Raw genomic sequence first — 13,575 nt, 5'->3', positions numbered from 1 at the left:
CAAAAGTAAAATGATCTGTAAAGACAGCGGCTCTCATTCCACCTACCTCTCTCATTTCCTCATCAAGTTTACGTTGCTCCAGGGCCTCCTTCTCTGCCCTCTTCCTGTGCTCCTTCTCCACTTTCTCATATTTTTTCCAGTAAAGCATCATCTCCTTGGTGAGGCGGCGAGCTCTGGGTAATGTCTCCTTACAGTTCTTCTGAGCCTGGATAGCTGCTCGCCGCACCTCTCGCATGCACTGATGAGCCAGCTGATGCAAAGGAAGCAGAGAGGAAAATTGGCAGAAAGAGCAGAAAAATTTGATACTTTGTTTCAGAAAAAAATCTCAATAAGTAACATTATTACACCAGTTTGGGCATGTGACCTACCTTTTTAGCATTGGTCAAAACAAGATTTTTAGCAGATGTCTTCTGCTTGAAAGACTGCAAGATGAGAATAAATGGGAAATTTTTGGTACTGAACATTTCACCAGAAAAGGAAATTAATGAGCATTTGGTTATATGCCCCCCCCCCCTTTTTTTTGGAAGTGTCAAGCACATTACCTTGGGAATCTCCTTTTTTGCGATGGTGAGCCAGACTTTACGCCGACGTGCATTGAGCTGCTCGATGGTCAGATGTTTCTTCTTTACCATGGGCAGTGGTGCATCATGGGAAAACTTGGCAAAGATCTTAGTGATGTAAGGACGCCCCTCTTCAAGAAAATCTCCCTCTCCTCGTTTCTTCTTCTTCTTCACCTTTTTCAGTTTGGCTGAAAAAAAATATATAAATCTCATAAACTATTTCTTAAAAAAACAAAAAACAAAAACATGTTTTTTCTTTGCTGCATTGATATGATAATCACTCCAGGAGATTCCAGAGATTTCTCTTTTGTCTTCACCCTTGAATTTCTTCTCTTCTTTGAGCTTCTTCCTCTTTGGGCCCATTAGGTGGCGCTGTTGCTCATAAAAAGGGTCATGAGTGGAGAGGAGTCCAGTGCTATAGTGCTGATATTGGTGAAACTGCAGCACAAAAATAAGATACAATGACATTTCAAAAATGCATTATATTTGGATTCCATATATTTCTTTGCAATGTATTTGTGAACATGTGTACCTCACGGTCAGAGTGGAACTTGCTCTGATGCTGCCGGGTGTAGCGATGTAACCTCAGCATATCATGCAGCTCCTCCCGGGATAAATTGAAATCAGAGTCATCAGATTCTGTGTCTGAGTCTGTGGTGTCATCACTCAACAAGATGCTCTGCAGGAGACAGAGCAGAGATGTGGTTAGGAAGCAGAATGAAGATGGTAAGGAAAGCTTGTAAACACACACTACACACTACACAGAGAAAGTACAAATCGGGCAAATTTCCTTGTTCAGGTTGAAATTAAGGACTTTTGTCTATTAAATTTTTTTGGCTTTTTGCCTATGTGTTACACTTGCTTTATGTATTACTCTTATTATTATGTGCAGTTTCCTTTAAAATTTTGCTCTGAATGGGAAATTTTATAAAATACCTTGAGCCACTTCCTGTTTTTCTTCACCTTGGAGAAATTATAGAGATTTGTTTTATCTGCCTTTTGGTCTGTGGGGTTTCAAAGAAGAGAAAGAAATCATATATTAGATGTGAAAGAGTGAATGAAGATGCGTTAACTGTATTTATGACAGCAGTGGGCACATTATTGTGTATTAATTTAAGAATTTTCTATGTGTGTCTTACCTTTCCCTTGTAGCAGAACCCCATTGAGGGGCTTGCCCTCTGCCAACCCATCCATCTGTTCGCATGACTCATTCTTCACTGTCAACGCTGTATGTTGAGTGGAGTGGTCCAGGGATAGCCCTGTCCCCAATGCACCATCGCTGTCGTCACTATCATCACTGGAGAATAAGAAATACATTTATTATTATTATAAATAATAAGTTATAAACTTACCATTTGCATCCTGGGTCTAATACTGGGATAGTAAATTAGCTGCTACTGACTGAATGAATGTGATATAAAATAGAAAAGAGATCAAGTCACAATGAATTTAGCTTTTTGCTTCATTTAAAAGTAGTTTTAATAGACCAATATAATGAGAGTTGGCTAAGATGCACTTTAGTGTTTATAAAACAATTAGTTGCAATTGGTTCATCTTAAAACCCTGTAACCACAAAATTCTGTTTACAGCACTCTTTACATACAAACAGAAGCTGTGTTAAACTGCAACACCTGCTGAAATGAATTGTAGAATGTGCTCTGGAACAAACCAGTAGCCGAGTGCTGCATGTGTGTTCCCACACCCTAACCCCTCTTCTGCCATTACCTGGTTATGTCTCTGTTGAAGATGGCGGCTGTCTGCCGCAGGAAACTGTCCAACCTAAGTGATCTTTCTATGCGTTGCAGGTAGAGAGGTTTGGCCAGGCCGGAGCTCCCCGATGCCCCAACCTCCAGCCGGCCACCCTGCCCTGACGCCATGCAGCACAGACACCTCTGCCCAGCAGGGCAAGAACTTTTACTGTGGGGAGAGAATAAAAGGGATATTCAGTCAGCATGAGCAGCACATTATAGATTAAGTTAAGGTTCAATGCGTTAGGGTAATTTACCAAACTTGAGCTTTGAAGACTCTTGCCATGTAAAATGATTTGTACATTTTTCATGGAGAGCTTTACCCATATAGTCAAATCTGAGATTCAGGAGATATTCTCCTTAGATCCTTGTAGGGTTCTCAGTTGCCACTCGTGTTTTAGATATTGTCAAGAAATAAAATAGCCATTTCCACCTAAACCAATGGCTCGGCATGTAGGATAGCACCAACCGATTTGTTGTTCAAAATACAGTAGATACAGTGGACTTACCTTCTCAGCAAAAGATATCATTGTTCTTGATTCCAACATTAATGATTAGACAAAGGTGAATGACCCTACAAAACAGGAAACACACCATCACCCACTTGTATTGAAATAGCACAAGTGAAAAGTGTTTTACATGGAACTGCTGCACTTTTACACAAGTTATTTTTTTTAATTGTGAAGCAATAATGACAATGTGAGTGTTCTTGAATTTAAAAAAAAAGGAACTGCCTCCATAGAACATTGTGCAATCTAAAAAATCATTACTGTGTATTTAAACTGTAATCACCTCCATATTTATAATATTAATATGACACTGAGGAAAGTGTATGTCTACTTTTGGGAAGATTTTTTTTCTTCCTTATTTTCCTTTCTTGTATCTCACACAATACAGACAGGTTTGCATATTACACAGCATGCTTTATTTATTACGAGCTGAAACTGGAGCAAATTATGTGCAGATAGTTTGGTAACGTCAGTGACTATTAAGACGAGGTCATTTTATTTTTAAGTAGACAGGAGACTCTCCCAATAGTGACACTGATACAGTGAAGTTACACAAGTTGTCCTCTATAATGACTTTTTTAAGACAAGTCCATTGCCCTGCTTGGATGAGAACTAACGACAAGCAAGACTTTCGTTTTTGTTTTGTTTTGTTTTTTTAACCAAGAAAACCTGAGGGCCGTGTGATCATAAACAGCTCCCTTTGCCAGCGTGACTCTTTTTTTTTTATGTTTTTATTAGCTGCCCTGAAAATCCCCGCTAGCATTAGCTCGCCTTTACTAGCTAACCTTGGATGGTGCACTATTTTCTAGCTCGCAAGCTAACGACCGTTAGCCGACTCGCTGTGTGAGCACAAGCAGCCTTGGCTCCCGATCAATGATAGGAAAGGGTCAAGGTGCTGGCGTGCACGCGGAGACGGATCTCTCCTTTAAGTAAACCACGGTAAATGTTTCTGCTAGCACCGGTGGTCGTTTAGTTTTTTTTTGCCCGGCATTCGGCCTGTGGTACGGGGCGACTCCCTGCCGGCTGCGCCTGGTCTGCTGTAGCTTTTCTCCATTTGGGGTAGCTTATGACAATCTACTGCGTTTCGCCTCAGACGTCCTCTCACACCATTAATATGAAGCATTCAAATCGACTCTGTCTCTTTAAGGCCGCCACCTCCCTTCCTAAACAATGTATTTAGATATGATATCGGTTTAATGGTGGTTCTTTAGCCAGTTCGTTGCCGCAGCCAGGCCCTCCGCCCGCGCCTGCTGCACCCTTGCTGCGGACACGAGCAGGGACTCGGTTGCCTGGTGAACGAATGATCCCCATGTTTTAATTCTTTCTCCCTCCCGGCCATCTTCCCCCCATTGCTCCTTCGCCATAACAACCACCACGGAGTATCTCACCTCGGCCCCGTGTCCCCCTTTTCGTCTCTCTCGTCGCTGCTGCCGACTCTCGGTTCTCTCACTCCAAAATGGCGGTTTGGGGCGCCGAGCGAGTCTGTGAGCTTTGAGTCGGCAGCAACAGCAGAGAGGCGGCCACTTTCTGTTACTGAGAGAGCAGAGACACGACGCCATGGCGAGGGTACAGCAAGGAGCAGGCGTTTTAATCAATCACAGAGAGAGGGATGCTCGCTTGTCGATGTGTCCTAGGACGCTGTTTCGACAGAAAACCCCAGTGACACCTTTCAGTAATAATTCCATGGAAAAGTCGCCCATATGTGCCGTTTTGGGGCGTAAACTAGCAAGTAATAGAATAGTATCGATTCATTTCCGATGTTGATTAATAGTGTCTGCCCGCTGCGAAGATTACCGAGCTGCGTCTTACGTCATCAGAAGGAAACTCCGTTTAAGGTATGGTGAGACAGTTTTGCACCGACAAAAATGGGACAATTAAAAAGTTATTCTGTGATGTGTTGTGTTGAGGATTGAGTCCAGGCTTTTTTTTTATGAAAAGTTGCTTTATACAAATGTTATAATTATTTGTATTTTACAGCAGCGATTAAGATGTGATATAGACGATATTTCCGTCAAAAACTCTAAATAAAGCTGGTAAAATTAAAATGGTGTGTGTGTCAAAACTTAAATCTCCCTTCTGAACTACAGCTTGATCCAAGACCAATTTTATTCCAAACTGTGTGAATATGGCTCAAATTCAGCTCCTTTTATGGATTTTTCAATTGCTCCAGAAATTGTATACTCCATTCTGAGTAACTGCAATGAATTGTGCTAATTTCTCTCAATAGATAGTTTTTTCATTTATTTCTTTAATATTTATTACAATTAAAACAACCAAATAATCAATCCATCAGTACTAGCAAGCTGTATTGTGGTACAACTAGAATGCAGAAAGGCAAACATTAAATAACTGATCATCTGCTCCACATTAACCGCTGGGTGGCCACAGGCCTGTACATTGGAGAAGCTGAACTCAGCTAAGGAAACACGGGTATTATCTAAGGTTATATAATGTTTATTGGCCCAAACAAGTACGTACACAAATGCTGTTAACATATATAGTGCAGTATTGACTGAATCCGTTTTTATATTTGTAATTAAAGGTTCAGGCACATTTATGTACTGTAAAGCCCTGGTGATATTATATACACATTGAATCATGTCCAGTTTTCAATAAATGCTCCCTTTCAAAGTGCAAAGATTTCTAAATAAGCTTTAAACACTGCCAACAAAAGAAGAGAGCAAATGAAGCTGACAGTTTTCAATAGTAGGCACTCCAAACAGGAAATCAGTAGTAGCACTGAACATGTCTGTCCTGTGAATGATGCAGTTTCACTAATATACATTAATTGGGACTGTCAAATGTCTCTTTCACATGGACGCCTTGTTCATAACCAACTGGATTTCTCCTCCTCAAATTTCAGGGGATCAATGAAAGGCTTGTCAATGGATTTGATCATTAGTTCACCGCAGTAGACGCATTCTGATGCAATGATGTCATCAATGTCTGATTTTATCTGCTCCCGGCTTGTGCCTGCATTGCCTTTTCCAAGACTGGCAGTGTCTCCTTCATCCTTGGGTACTGAGCGGTGGCGTGACTTGGAAGATTGTGTAGTTGCAGCAAGCTTTTTCTGAAGCTCCTCAAGGCGACCCTGCTTGTAGGCTGACAAGTGAGGGGTCACCTCCTAGAAGGAGTGTGAAAAACAGGGAACATAACTTCAACACTTAAGTTTTTTAGGAATTGTGGAGGATTGGAGTTGACTAATTTTCCATAAAATAGTTACCTGGAACAGGCAGTCACAGTGGAACATATGTCCACAAAGGAATAGGTAGAATGGCCTGTTCAGTAATGGGAAGTCACAAGCAGCACACTTTTCTTGGGAGTCCACCACACCATATTTGTTTCTCATTTCTTGAATGTCTTCTCTGATGCGTTTAGCACTTTCTGTTGCCTCCTCCATTTCCTGCTTCAGCTCCTCAATGTGCTGATTGTACTCCTCCAGGGAGCTACAGATGGCCTCCTGAAGAACCAGTCAGTAGAACTGAGATGATGAAAAGTGACATCTTTATTCAAAAGACATGAAAGGAAATATTAAACTACAAACCTTAAAGTGGTCAATAGTGACAAAGTCTGGGAAGAAGGGCAAGATGTCTTCAATCTTGAGCAGGTTGCAGCTGGACAGGCAGTTCATGGCTTTCTTCACATCCTTCTCTTCTTGCACCACATGCCGGGCAATCTTCAGCCAAAGCTTTTTCCTCAGTTCCTCATCATCCTCGGGCAGGTCAGCACATGACTTAGCCAAGTCTACATCTACCTTTAAATAATACATTTATAATAAGTTAGTGGCACTGTCAAAATTTGTCACAATAATTCAAAATGTATATTTGGAATATTTACCCAGAAGCATGCATCACTTACTTGTAATGCAAGATCTACTGCCTCTTCATACAGTTCCATGATCCTATAAACGAGGACACAGGCCCGAAGGTATCCATGTTCAGCACACAACCTGAGAGCATACTTCAAGTCATAGTATATCTCTGAGGCATGTGTACCTGCCTGCTCGAGGTACAACAGCAAAGAGTCTGGCTTATACTTCGCATAGAGCGACAGAAGGTAGTTATGGATCGCCTCCTCTTTCACATTGAGCTCATACACACAGAACTCCATGTAGCGAATGGTTTCACTGATCTGCTGGGTGCTGCCCATTTGGCTGTAGTTCATTAGAGCAGGAATGAGCTTTTTTGGGTCCAGCTTCTTGCCCATCTGAATCCACGCATCTACCACTTTTTTGGGAATGTGCTGCATGAGAACAGGAGAGAACTTGTAAAAAAGCTTTTCATCACAGTGCTTGGAGAGCACCTCGAGAGCAGCGCAGTAGTCATCATGTTGGCAGTAGTGGGATATCACTCTCTCGTAGTCCTGCATGACGACTGAGAAGTACACCATGTCGTCCACATTGCCGTGGCTGGCTAGCAGGTCGTAGATAGTGCTGCGGTTATTGAATAGGCACTCCTTGTGCTTAGGGCTGCTGAGGAAATGCCGAAACTCATCACGGGTCTCCTGGAAGATGATGCTGTTTCCATCACTCTCTAGCTGGCCAAGGCGGTTCAGGTAGAGCTCTGCTAGCCAGGTGACCAACAAAGTGATCTGCGTTCTCTCACTCTGTTTCAAATTATTTAATTTCTTCAATAAGAACTCCTTCAGTGCTTCCTCTTGTTTGGCTTCAATAAACTTTAGTGCTATTTCTTCAAAATAGTTCTGTGTAAGCGCATAGCATTTGGCGCTCTCCAGGTACCGCTTATTCTGGAAGCAGTGCTCAGCCTCCTTTGCCAGCACCATGTCCATGCACTCTGGGCGATCACGGCAGTACTCCTTAGCCAGATCAAATTTGTTCATGTTCATGTACATCTGCCAGACATCCCTGGCCTCACGCTGGATGTGATACCTGAAGACCGCCCGCTCAGTATAGATCCACACCAGCCCACCTACTGGGTCCTTGATCATCTTCTTAAGTGGGCCAAATTTGTCTGGGAACACATCCTCAAATACCACCTGGCCATTCAGAGTACAGATGGCCTTCACTCGGTCATGGAGCAACAAAAGGAAGTGGAACTGTGTCAGCACAATAGAAAGAGGTTTCCTGACACTAAGGTCAATGTCCGTGGTGTACTCCCATACCTGTTGAATCACGAGAGAGGAAATAAGGATCAATATGTCCAAAAAAATGTAGAACTAAACATTATTGAGCTATAAGAATTTTTCTACATAAATATTTACCTGTACATCACTCAGCAGGGAATCGGGCCTGACATAATCCAGCTGACCATAAAGAACTCCATTACCCATCATCCAGGCAAATGCTTTGGGGGAGGTCCGCAGCTTTGAGGTGTAGAAGGTGATCTCGCTGTAGCCCATATTGGCTGGGAATTCCTGGAAACTTGGCAGCAGGTCCTGGTTCTGGTTGAAGATGGAACTGAATCCTTGCTGCTCTGACCCCTCGGCTACCTTACCCACAAACTGGAACAGGCGTTTGCGTGTGGTCGCAATGATGAAGTACTTGTTCTCCAGGCCACGTTCCACCTCCAGGCAGCAGACAGGTGCCGGCTTCCCATCCTCCTCCAGGGAGTGGACCTGCATCAGATAAGAACGTGTTATTTCTGCTATTTTAGTTACAGTAATATAATAGATGACAGATACAACAGTACCACCTGAGATAGTATGTATAAATGTATATTTTGAAGGCAAAATATTGCATTCTCAGATAATTAATCTGACCTGTCTGAAATATTGGTCTGGATTTGTGTTGAACAGGCTGCCCTCATTGGCAGAGATCTCAGCCTCAAAGATGATGCCTTGACTGGTGCCAACGAGAATGGGTCCTGTGCTTGTCTCATTACCCAACAGCTTATTCCAGCCCACGCTCTCAATGAGGTGGCCTCTCCAGCGGGACAGACTGCGCACCTTCTGGGTGTTCCTGTTGAGGTACAGACACTCACTGGTGTTCAGGCTGATTAGCAAATGGGAGCCTGCGGTGGGAAAGTATGGAAAAGAGGTGTTGTTAATAAGTCCAAACCATGGCACAACTTGGGTAATGTTATGAATAATGCAGCAGCATCAACTTCCAGGGAGCTGATGTTGCCTGTATTTCAGCAAAAGTCTTACTTAAACACTTCAAATTACTGTTTTAAATAATTGGATTAATATTGAGAAGCATTTTTACGTTGTGATAGCACAATACCAATATAGCAATTAATTCAATTATGATTTTAGGTCAGTGTATGCAAAGGAAAATTTGAATACTTTGAATTTTGTCTTTTCTCACCAGTTGGGTCCAAGAACAATCTGTGCACTCTGCTGTCATCTTTTCTTCCTAATTCAATCTGGTTTGGCTGATCTGGCTTGGCCAAGTCAATCCTACGTAGATCAGGACATGAAAACGTGTAATAACACATTTTATAGACTTTACAACAAAACAAATGGAGCAGTAATAACAGAGAAGTGCAGGGAGTAAATCCAACCAATTCCATCAAAACCACAGATAGCGTTATTTGCCTCAACAAAGTGTCCTTTCCCAGACTCATGCAGAGCTGGTTGTTGCAGACTGCAAGATGGTTTATCTTCTCCGGCGGAGTAAAATCGATCCTCTGCTTGTTGAATATTGGCTTCTCTTCCTCCAGTCTCACGTTCACAAAGCCTGGCGTGAGGGAACATATATCAGTGAAAGCAATCCTTCAACAATATTTAGCTCTTATTACACATTGATCATCCTAATGTTTTGGTGGATGCGTCTGACCGTATGGAGCGACCTACCTGAATGTGTTATCCCAATGTTGGTGTTTGACAAGCGGCTGTGCTGCTGCGCACTCTGCCTCGTGTTTTGCGAGTCCTCGTATTCGTCCAGAATTGAAGCCATGCTTGGACTTTGACTTTATTTAACAACCTATATGAAAAGTCTCTCCAGATAAAAAAGGCTGGGGGCAGAGAGCCAGTTAGACATACGACATAGCTAAAAAGCTAAACTAGCTAGCTATCGCAGCTTCCTTTTGTTGAGGCTCAGCAGCGCTTCTCCTCTCCGCGCATGCGTCCAAACGGAGAAGTGCAGTGCGTAAAATATCCCTCAGTGCAGCTTACACACAGAAATGTGAGAAACTTGGACTGCTCCTACCTTCCCATTCACATCACAACAGCTAACTTAGATTCAGACCGCACAGCACAGGGTGGACTCGGATAATCAGGTGACTTAGGGGATCATGTGATCCACATTCAGTGTACAGGGCCTGTCTTTGACACAGGGGGGCGTAGTTTATCCAAAAGAGGGCGAGAGATTGAAAACACTGGAAACAAATGGCATTATGATTGTACCATCAGTTTGTGTTTTTGTGTGTGTATAATTAAACTCATGTGCCTTAGTAAAAAAAAAAAGAAAAAAGAAAGAAAATAAAGAAAATAAAAGAAAAAAGACTTATCTGCCCAATTTTACTAATTATCTTTTTGATTCTTTATTAAATAATTTAGTTATATATAACAGTAGCAATAATAGTTCTTTTTAATAATTCGCTTCAACATCGAATCAATCAATCAATCTATCTATCTATCTATCTATCTATCTATCTATCTATCTATCTATCTATCTATCTATCTATCTATCTATCCATCCTCGAGGAACATCTCTTGTTTTCTTTCTCGGTAGGAGTGTCTATGCAAAATCGCAACCTGTCTGAGGATAAATTGGCCTTGAAAGCGACCCAGCCCACACATGTGTCCCGTCAGTCAGAGCAGGCCCAGCAGCCTGGAGATATGTGAGAGACGCTGCTGCGCTCATTCTGCTGATTCTCAGTATCCTCTCTCGGGCATCGGACAGCAGGGGTGTCCGCAGACAGACTCTGTGACAGCGGCTCGACATGCCACCTCACATGGATTACTTTTACCACGAGTCCCGAGTCCCCTCCGCTTGCGGGCTCACCCGGGAGGACGAGCTGGAGCCCGGCGTCATCAGCTGCATGCTGGTCGGAGACGGAGCCGTCGGGAAGACCAGCATGATCGTCAGCTACACCACCAATGGTTATCCGACAGAGTACAAGCAGACGGCATTTGACGTCTTCTCCGGTGAGTGATCTGAACACATGCTGCTCCAATAACCAACTTTCCGGACGGTATCATGTTGAGTGCTGCGTTGTAGAGAGCAAGCACACTGATGTGATGTGTTGGTTCAGTACAGAGGTAGCCTGTAGTTTGTAGTGTAAACTTAAAGACTGTTTATACGTTTATATTCTGTGCATTTCGCATTGCTAGAAAATACTATTCTGAAGAAATTTTCGAAATTGATAGTTGCCAATTTAAGACTCATTTGAAAATAGGTCCTTTAAAGCGATAACCTCCTTTTATAATGTATTTGCCTTAAGCGTGCTATATGTGTCTAACTTTTGTATTTTTTTTTTCTTTCTCGTCTGAAATGAAACAAGACTTGGTACTAACTGATATATATCTCTGGTTTGCAACAGGTCAGGTCCAAGTAGAAGGAGCGCCCGTTAAAGTTCAGCTTCTGGACACAGCAGGGCAGGTAAGAATATCAGTTTGTTCATACAATATTCTTGATTCTTTTATTTTTTTTTTATTTTATTGTTATGGCAGATGAATTATGAAGATATATATATGTGACTCAGTAACAAGATTTCACCATGTATTTAAATGGATGATCTAACATTAGTCAGGAGGAGATCTTCAGTTGATACTGTATGAGTCAGTCTCATTCACTCATGTTTGCTCATAGTTTCATTGGCGCTAATTGTTTCTCTCTTTCTGCATGTTCTATTCAGGAGGAATTTGATGAGTTCAGGGCTCTGTCCTATGCCCATATGGATGTCTTCCTCCTCTGCTTCAGCATGGTCAACCCCACCTCATTTCACAACATTACCAAGAAGTGGATTCCAGAGATTCGGGCTTATAACTCGTCCTCACCAATCATCCTTGTTGGGACCCAGTCGGATCTCTTACTAGATGTGAACGTCCTCATAAATCTGGACAGATCTAATGTCAAGCCAGTTCTGAGCTCTCGCGCCCGGAGCATGGCGGACAAGATCAGGGCTGCAGACTACATTGAGTGTTCATCACTCACGCAAAAGAACTTGAAGGAGACATTTGATGCGGCCATCTTTGCAGCCATTAAGAACAAAGCTCGCAAGACCAAGAAGAGGAGGTTTTCTGACAGACGCACCAAAGCGTTCTCTAGGTGCAGCTGGAAAAAGTTCTTCTGCTTCATCTGAACTGGACTCTTAACCCTGTGGGTTGAAGACAAAAACTTTAATATTTATTCTTCACTTTCACTTAATGTCACAGGTCTCACCAATGATAGTTAAGCATTTTTCCCTCTTCGGTGTTTGGGTCATTAAGTGTGGGACGCCAAGTGGTACAGGAGATAAAAAAAAAAACAAAACCTAAAAACTGGCACAGTGAGCATCGGGAATGAACATTAGTGAAAACAGCTGAGAGAATTCTGGGTCAATCACAGCCAGGACTTGTCACACGATCCATCATATAACCCTCAGAACGGCAGTGTTTACATTACATTCAAACAAATCATTGTTCCAGAGCAGCAGAATATACATAATCATCGACCTATAAATAAAGAAGTATGGGTATGCTTTAATGTGGAGGCATCGCTGATGAACCATTTGAAAGGAAAGGGCAGTGAATTGAGTTTCTAAAGGGAGGGGCATATGAAGCCAACTTGCTGAACACACAGCCACACAAAGAATAAACCTTACCATCATGTAAATGCTCTAAATTTGCATGGTGAACTTCACCACCAATTGAAGCTTTTCAAAGTTCGGGAGTGCGAAACAGAAACTGTGAGGCTATGATTGAGCAGATGGGTGTTAGCCACTTCTTTGTTGTATTTTGGCTGTCTGGCTGCACCAGTTTATTTATATGCATCAGCTGCAAGTCCGGTCCTAAGTGGCACATTCTTACCTGTGTGTGAAATCCCTCAGCTGGTTTGGGTGGGCGTTTAATGGCCCACAAGATAATACATACGGACATACGGATCATCCTTAACTTTCGTTTGGTAAAATTTTATCAGACATTTTAACATTGATTTCAAAAAAAAAAAAGAGGTACAACAGGAGGATTTGTTTGTGGCAAATCACAAACAAATGCATTTCTTTTATTTGAATCCTCATGTTGGCTCAGGAACTTGTTTGAAAATCCTCTTGTTCGATGTGAAAGGTTGCGCGGGAGCACTAACTTTTGGCTTTTTGTTCCTGTCTCATCAATCTGCATCTGTAAAACCAAGCACTGCAGGTGTCTTCATTTCCACCCTGCAGATCCTCCCACCACCTCCACCATCACCCTGGCTTCTTTTTTTTTCTATGCCCCTTCTTTGTTTATATGCTCAATACACTCCTAATCTCTTAAATAGGATGCTAAACAGTGTCTGTGTGAATGGAAGTGTAGGTCATACACTTTTTTTTTATTTTTAAAAAAGTTTTGTGCCTGTGACATCTGTACAGAAAAAAAATATTTTGAAATGCAGTGTCATGATATCTGGTGGAGATACAAATGTTTGCATGTGACCAGAACCAGAAAAAAGCTTTACTATGCTTCTTGTGGAAGTCAGTCTAATATATAATCTATTCTGTTTGTTAAAACAGTTCACTTGTCAAGTTTGTGTTTTAGAAATAACAGTTAAGACATGGATTTAAAATGCATATATTTTCTCCATTAACTCTTGGTAAAATTTGTATCGCTGTCTATCTCCCTCAACGTTTTTCTACATGTCACAGTGATGTGATGCAAATAAATGAAGTGCATATTATA

The 13,575-nt window shown here is 42.0% G+C and overlaps 3 protein-coding genes across 7 annotated transcripts in view; 1 reads left to right on the top strand and 2 right to left on the bottom strand.

The window, feature by feature from the left end:
- The window catches only part of ino80 (INO80 complex ATPase subunit), a 32,324-nt gene extending 27,987 nt beyond the window's left edge, over window positions 1–4,337 (bottom strand). For 3 of the 5 annotated variants that reach the window (XM_029496743.1, XM_029496746.1, XM_029496745.1), the window contains exons 1-10: window positions 4,206–4,337; window positions 2,818–2,882; window positions 2,286–2,477; window positions 1,700–1,857; window positions 1,497–1,564; window positions 1,093–1,239; window positions 878–998; window positions 543–748; window positions 369–422; window positions 47–250 (exon numbers count right to left, since the gene is read on the bottom strand). In XM_029496743.1, the coding sequence (XP_029352603.1) occupies window positions 47–250; window positions 369–422; window positions 543–748; window positions 878–998; window positions 1,093–1,239; window positions 1,497–1,564; window positions 1,700–1,857; window positions 2,286–2,437 (1,110 nt within the window). In that variant the 5' untranslated portion in view covers window positions 2,438–2,477; window positions 2,818–2,882; window positions 4,206–4,337. Of the gene's footprint in view, window positions 1–46; window positions 251–368; window positions 423–542; window positions 749–841; window positions 999–1,092; window positions 1,240–1,496; window positions 1,565–1,699; window positions 1,858–2,285; window positions 2,478–2,817; window positions 2,883–4,205 lie in introns of all 5 variants that reach the window. The other 2 variants (XM_029496742.1, XM_029496744.1) reach the window with 1 other exon arrangement.
- Window positions 4,338–5,042: 705 nt separating this feature from the next.
- On the bottom strand, window positions 5,043–9,989 carry vps18 (VPS18 core subunit of CORVET and HOPS complexes). The gene is made up of 9 exons (XM_029496434.1): window positions 9,571–9,989; window positions 9,313–9,454; window positions 9,083–9,174; window positions 8,536–8,786; window positions 8,038–8,391; window positions 6,676–7,938; window positions 6,362–6,571; window positions 6,041–6,277; window positions 5,043–5,941 (listed from the first exon to the last, which is right to left on the bottom strand). Exons 1-9 carry the CDS (start codon window positions 9,671–9,673, stop codon window positions 5,645–5,647), a joined length of 2,949 nt encoding a protein of 982 aa, XP_029352294.1. The 5' UTR covers window positions 9,674–9,989; the 3' UTR covers window positions 5,043–5,644.
- Window positions 9,990–10,527: 538 nt separating this feature from the next.
- rhov (ras homolog family member V) lies at window positions 10,528–13,575 on the top strand. The gene is made up of 3 exons (XM_029496130.1): window positions 10,528–10,866; window positions 11,262–11,320; window positions 11,577–13,575. Exons 1-3 carry the CDS (start codon window positions 10,662–10,664, stop codon window positions 12,021–12,023), a joined length of 711 nt encoding a protein of 236 aa, XP_029351990.1. The 5' UTR covers window positions 10,528–10,661; the 3' UTR covers window positions 12,024–13,575.

Source organism: Echeneis naucrates, chromosome 24, assembly GCF_900963305.1.
Source record: "Echeneis naucrates chromosome 24, fEcheNa1.1, whole genome shotgun sequence".
Taxonomy (NCBI): Eukaryota; Metazoa; Chordata; class Actinopteri; order Carangiformes; family Echeneidae; genus Echeneis; species Echeneis naucrates.
This window is presented reverse-complemented; position numbering and strand designations above follow the sequence as displayed.